Here is a 7,194-nt window from a genome sequence, read left to right on the forward strand (position 1 = left end):
TCCCCTCGAGACATGGAGATCAACATCGACCCCTAATTCTTCCGAAGTTTGTTTGAAGCTGAACACAAATAAATTTCCCCCAGCAGTTCCAGACTGTGTCCTGCTGTCTTTCCTCAAAATCACTGTTTCCTTATAATCCTTCAGACACCAAGTTATCTCCAGACCAAAGAGTTTCGCCGAAGCGTCTTCAGTCCCGTTTCGTCCAGAAGTCTCAGTTATGGTCTCTTCTTATGGCTGGCGAGCCTCCTTACGTAGTCTAATGGACTTTAAACGACCCTCCCCGATAGTCGACAGACTCTAAAATGTTCCCGACGACAGGTCCTTGGCTCAGACCCCTTGAGCCGCCTCGCGTCGCCATAGTCGTCAGGTTGTAATCTTCGATTGACCTGATGGCTATACTTTGACTTTCGCCTTGTCCAAGCCTCAGTCAAAGTGGGGCTCAGAGATACCTCATTTCGCACCTCTCGCAAACCACCCGGTGATGATTGGGCCGCATGTTTGGTACGCGAAACGATTTGTGACAGTTCGTAAGTTTATCGTCAAGTGATTGCTCAAACACTAATGTCTACCTCTTAGTTGCCATCTACGTGCCGATACGGTCGTTTTGGCAGTAATTAGAGTACATTTGGAGTCCGGGCCTAAAACCGTCTTCATTTTCTGATAACCGTTAAATCTTGAGTGAGAATGTTCTGGAATGTTCCGGATATTTCTATTCCATATTTTATAAATGTTTCACAATCTTTATTATTTGGTAAACAATTTCCCGTAATAGTCATACAAAATATTAAGGAAAACCAAATTATTCCGTCATTCCATAACTTAAACACGGAAATTTTTCTTCCGCAGGAGGAAACCACTTGGGAACAGACGCAGCAGGTGCTGCGCCTCTTCCAAGAGACGCAGTGACTGCTGCGTCTCTTCCCAGGTCCTTTTCTGCGTATTTTTCGTATCTTTTTCATATCTTTCCGAGATTCACTTCCAAAGTCTCTCCGAAAACCCTATCCCTTCACGTGATTAGTATAAATAGGAGCCTTCGTTCCTCATATTTCTCATGCAAGTGTCCGACCTTCTCTTCTCCCTTTGCATTCTAGACCTTTGTTCTTACTTTTTGGCGTCTACGTGCTTGAACATTCGACCACGTAAGCTCGGATCCTTCTGAGTACCAGCCTCGTTTGCATGACCGACCAATTTGACCAACTCCACAACTAATCAAATTAATTAATCTAATCGTTTTCCTCCTACGAGGGCACTTTCGTCTACATTCGAGTCGACCATCACTAATCGTTAACTTAGTTCATCTCGTTTCGTCAAACATGTAAGTCTGAGGGTGTAAATCTCTCTTTTATTTATTGTTCTTTATTGTTGTATCCTTAATGTAAGGTTTATGTCGAAAACACCTCTTTAAAACCGATTTATAAAACCGTGCTTTAAAACCCTTTTACGGATTTCCAGAAGACAGACCGTCGAGAAAGGACGCAGCAACTGCTGCGCCTCTTCGAAGGAGCGCAGTTCCTGCTGCGCCTCTTCGTGAGGCTACCGCAGTTCCTGCTTCCTTTCTTCTTCCCTCGTCCTCTGTAATTCGTCAACTTTTATTTGTTTTCGTTTGTTTTCTTTAATTCTTTTATACAATAGCATGATAATTTCACCTGTATATTATTGTTCATCATTAACACGTTTAATCCATCATTAAAATTCGACTTAAATACCTTATAATCCAATATTTACGGGTTTTCGTCATTAAAATCAAATCCGGGTTGTAGGAATTTGATTCGTTCATATCGGGTTTCTGGAATTCGATTTCTTGATATATTTTCATCTGTCTTTTGTCGTATTCGTCATTAATTTGTCGTTAATTCGTCATATTTAACCTATTTTGTTCACCCATGTCGCTAATCAATCGTTCATCCATGTAAATAATTCATCTTAATTCCGTTTCATCCATGTTTTATCGCTTTTATGGCCCATTCGTATGTAATTAATTCATTAAATCACTTTCATCCGAGTAAATACATTAATCAATCCTTAAAATCACCAATTAATGTTAACGATTTGCAGTTCCGGCTTCACAGCCAGAACTCACCCTTGGAACAGACGCAGCAGCTGTTGCGCCTCTTCCAAAGGGCGTAGTCCTGCTGCGCCTGTTCCAGGTTGATTTCTGTCTCTGAACTCCGTTGTTGCTTGACCTAGTTTAATTAGTTTACGTATAATTAACTATTAACCGTGTTATCGCCTACTGACTCGTTCGTTCGTTCGTTCCTTCTTTCTTTCATTCTTTTTCTCAAATTATCCGTTTTAAAGGTATTTTCAACATAAATCGTTAAACCCGATGTAATTATTGTAGTCTTCATTATTGTAATTTTATTTATTGTATTTATCATATTTCTTGTATCATTTGTATGCCTTCACATGTAATTGAGCATTAAATCCTACTTCGACATTAATTGTATGATTAAATTACGTGTTAACCGACTTAGTCTAATTCTCACATGCTAGGATTAAAACTTGGATGTTGCATTGCATGCATATAATCGACGATATATCGAGTATAGATGATATCCCTAATCATTAGTAGAGGCCGCTACCGAGGCGAGCGGGATTAAGTGTTCGATCAAAAGAGCTTCATAATATGTACCCTCACCCCTTACTCCAGATCTCTGTGAACATCCGTGTTCATTGGCATCCACGAGAGTCATTCTAGACATAGAATGCTAAGGGTAACGATTGCTTAGTGTTCATGTCTCTACTTTGTGTCTTGACATGGCACGAGGTATTCGAATGGTTCCAATTTCCCATAAAAATTGGTGGCGACTCCACAAATGCAAACGCTTGTTCTCCTCCCAAGCGCCCCCGTGGGCCCATTGTCCACACTAGGATTAGATCTAAATGGAGGGTCACAAATTCATCTCCACTAATTACCCCCCTTAATCATTCAACCCCCCTCTTAAAAAAAGATCCTAACTCATTAATCATTCAACCTTCCCCTCTCTCTATCTCACTTCTCTCTCAATAAACAAAACAAAAACCAAACTAAAAGAAATCTGAGAAAAAAATAATCCTCCATCACCTCTGTCCTTCCGCCTCCGGCTGCCCCGACAACCACTCTCCTGCCGCCCCCGTCACACTACAACCATCTTCCCGCCCCCTAACAACCTCCCTCATGCCGCCCCCGACACACTCCCTTCGGTGGAAAGATCGACGGCCACCACCACAACAACTATCCTCACTCACCAAGCCGACCACCACCCACCACCTCCCTTCTTCTTTTTTCCAGATCTGAGCACCACCACTAACCATCGGTCGCCTTCACTACCGCAGCAAACACCACCACCGCACCACCTTTTCTTCTTCCTCTTCTCTATTTCTAGATCTTGGTTTTTTTACTTCAAATTTCGTTTTTGATTTTTTTTTTTCAGATTTCGTTTTAATCAAGTTGTTGGTGGTAGTTTGGTGAGTCGTGGTGGTCAAAAGTCGCCGGTCAGAAGGTGAGGGTGGTCGTGGTTGGTATTGGTGGTGGTAACCGGTATTAATGTTTGGTTTTTTTAATTTTATATTTCGTTTTTTTGTTCGGATTTTTTTCTTTTTAAAGTTTCTGTTTATTTTAATTTTATTTTAAAATTAGTGGTGGTTGTTGGTGGTGGTGGTGATATTATTTGCGTTTTTCAAAATTAGCGAATATGAGTGGTTGTTTTTTATTTAAAATCTGTTTTTTATTTTATTTTATTGTGGTCCTTTTTTTCAATTTTAGATCTGTTTTTTTTTTAAAAAAAAAAATTTAGATCTTGGTTTAATTAAAGTTAATAAGTTACACATGTTGTCTATTAAAGTTATATATTGCATTTGTTAAAGTTATACACACGATATATTAAAGTTATTATAAACTTGGACTAAGGTTACACCGTCATGACCTAAATTTACACCATGATTAAAGTTACACTAGGAATAAAATTATATGTTCCTTAAAAAAAAAGGAATAAAATTATATAAACATTTCTGAAAATTCAAATACACTTGTCTTAAAATTTTAATATACAAAATGACTTTAAAAGTCTAAAGTTATAACATATTTATGACTAAAGTTATACTATTTAGGACTAAAGTTATACTATTAACGAGTAAAATTACACCATTGAAACATTAAATTTACATAAAACTTTGTACTAAAATTACATAAATTTGGAATAAATGTACATAAACTTTGACAAAAGTTAAATAAAGTTGAAATACTAAAGTTACACCAATTTGGATTAAAGTATTTTTGTTTTTTTGGTAAAAGGTAAGTATATTGATATCAAAAATATAATTACATCATGATGGTTCTTATAGGATGAGGCATTCCAATGTACAATTAAAAACAAAAAACAAAGAGTCTAGGTACTAATCTTCGTGATCCAGTCAATATCTCGAGTAGTGAGTACACTAGTATTCCTTGCCCAAAATCTGGCAATCACGTCCTTAAGAATATGATGAACAACCCACTTAGGCCGGCTGACAAAGAGGTCCACTCGTGCTTTGTTCCTTGCTCTCCATATAGCATAAATAAGACCCACATGACAAGCCCTGATAATCCTGCGTTGTAGCTGACTCCATCTCCCTCCACAAGCATTCCAGTTACAAAGCTCAGAAACCGGGAACTGCACTCCAAGCTGATGCTGTAGCAGATTAACACATTGAACACTGAAAGGACACTGACAGAATAAGTGAGTATGATTCTCATCAGCTCCATCACAAAGGAAACAAGTAGAGTCATGGCCAAAGCCCATACGAAGCATACGATCTTTGGTAAGAAGTCTCTGGAGTTGGACTGTCCAAAAAATGAAACACCATTTAGGGACATTAAGGGAGCTCCAACAAACATGGTGCCAAGGAATCTGAGGATTCACATGACACAACCATTGGTAGCCATCAGCAACAGTGTAAGCTCTGTCTGATGCTAACCAACAGTCACTGGTATAGGCTTGCTTGAAGGTGAACATAGTGTGTGCAATCTTCTTCCAGGCCCAGCTGCAATCATTTGGAGGATTGTAGATGGACCAGTGTACACCCTTCATATAAATATGATTAACCCAACGAACCCATAAGTGATCCTTTTTATTAGCAAGCCACCAAATATACTTTCCTGATAAAGCTTTGTTCCAAAGCTTAGAATTTTTAATGCCCAGTCCCCCCTCAGTTTTAGGACTGCAACATTTACTCCAATGAACATTAGGAGATCTTAAGTAAGAATCTTTGCCACACCAAAGGAAGAATTTGGATTAATGTTATATAAACTTGGACTAAAGTTACGTAAAAATTTAAAATTATATCAGATTGACTGAAAATTATATAATTTTTTTTGTAACACTGAGACAAATTTAAATCATTAATAGTGTAACTTTAGTCCATGACAATACAATTTTAGTTAATTACAGTGTAACTTTACTCATTTACGTCATTTTTATAGAAAAATTCGAACTATAATAACTATTCAAAAATTTATTTTTTATGTAACTTTAATGGTTAGAGGGTATAACTTTAGTTCTTAATAATATAACTTAGGTCATATAGTCCATTTTATACATTATTTTGAGTATATATAACTCTAGTTTTCCAAATTGTAACTTTAGTCCGTGACGGTGTAACTTTAGTCCATAATAGTGTAACTTTAGTTCTTTTGAGAGAATTTTATATAATTTTAGTCTTAGTATAACTTTAGTCCATAACAGTATAACTTTAGTCCATGACGGTGTAACTTTAGTCATTATAAGTCATTTTTATATAAAAATTTGAATTATAATAACTTTTCAAACATCTATTTTTTATTTAGTAGATTTAGGATTAAAAACAACACATTATATGAGATTTGAAAAACCCGAAATCTGAAATAAAAAATGTATGCCAAGACGGGATTTGGGAAAATAAATACCAAAACGAAAAAAAATAACAAGACGAAAAAAATAACATATAGGAATAAAATAAAGACCAACAAAAATAACAAATAGAAAAACCGACCCCAAACATAAATAATAAACACCAAATTTGAATTATGATAAACTAAATATATCGTGTGTGTAACTTTTTGATACGTTTTTTTTTCACAAATATATTTTTTATTTAATAGATCTAAGATTAAAATTAACAAATTACATGAGATATATTTTACTAAATCTAAGAACAAAAATATAAAAGAAGATTTGAAAACCCGAAATATGAAAAAAAAAAAGTATAACAAGACGAGATTTGAGAAAATAAATAATAAATCGAGAATACATATATAAATAAAATAAAAAAACAACAAAAATTAACAAATAGAAAAAAAAACACCCAAACATAAAATTTAACACCAAAACTGAAAAAAAAAAAAAAAAAAAAAAAACAAACGAAAATTGGAAAAAAAATGCGAGGTGGTGGTGGCGTCAACGGTGGTCGTGCATGGTGGTGGTCGGTGGTGGTGGGTGGTGGTGAATGGAGAAAAGAGGAATGAGTGATTTATTTGGATTTTGCGTTTTTTTTAATTTATTTGGTTTTTTGGGTTTTTTTATTTATTTGGGTTTTTGGGTTTTTTTATTTATTTGGGTTTTGATTTATTGAGATTTTTAGAGAGGGAGGAAGTGAAATGTGTGAGATGAGAGATAAGTGGGTGAGTGGATAAAAAAATATATAGTAAATTAGTGATTAATTAGGGTGGATTAGTGTGTGAGGAGAGAGTGTGTAAGATTAGTTATTAAACACCACTTTTGGGGACTCAATCTAGGCCATTCATTTTTACTTGATCTAATGGCCCTTAATAAGACTTATGGATTCAAAAATATGTGAAGGACTCTCTTGATCCTTACATATATATATATATATATATATATATATATATATATATATATATATATATATATATATATATATATATATATATATATATATAGAGAGAGAGAGAGAGAGAGAGAGAGAGAGAGAGAGAGAGAGAGAGAGAGAGTTCAGGTAAGTCCCTCATTTTGGTTGAGTCCCTAAGTCCTATTCTCAACCACATATTTTCTGAGTGTAACTCTACTGCATTATGAGTGTAACTTTATTCATTTAATGACTTTTTAGTGTAACTTTAACTTTTAGAGTGTAACTTTAACCTTTTCAAGACATTTTATTCACAAAAATTTAAATTTATGTTATAAAAATGAAATTTTAAATAAATAAATTTGAATTTATATAATTTTAGGAGTGTAACTA

General features: G+C 35.2%; 1 protein-coding gene across 1 annotated transcript; it reads right to left on the reverse strand.

The window, feature by feature from the left end:
- Positions 1-4,367: 4,367 nt before the first annotated feature.
- On the reverse strand, positions 4,368-5,048 carry LOC141607533 (uncharacterized). The gene has a single exon (XM_074426889.1). It carries the CDS (start codon positions 5,046-5,048, stop codon positions 4,368-4,370), a length of 681 nt encoding a protein of 226 aa, XP_074282990.1.
- Positions 5,049-7,194: the final 2,146 nt, after the last annotated feature.

Source organism: Silene latifolia, chromosome 10 (genome assembly GCF_048544455.1).
Source record: "Silene latifolia isolate original U9 population chromosome 10, ASM4854445v1, whole genome shotgun sequence".
NCBI lineage: Eukaryota > Viridiplantae > Streptophyta > Magnoliopsida > Caryophyllales > Caryophyllaceae > Silene > Silene latifolia.

Coding starts and splice junctions, on each gene's coding strand:
- LOC141607533 (XM_074426889.1), bottom strand. CDS start 5,048: ATGAAGGGTGTACACTGGTCCATCTACAATCCTCCAAATGATTGCAGC.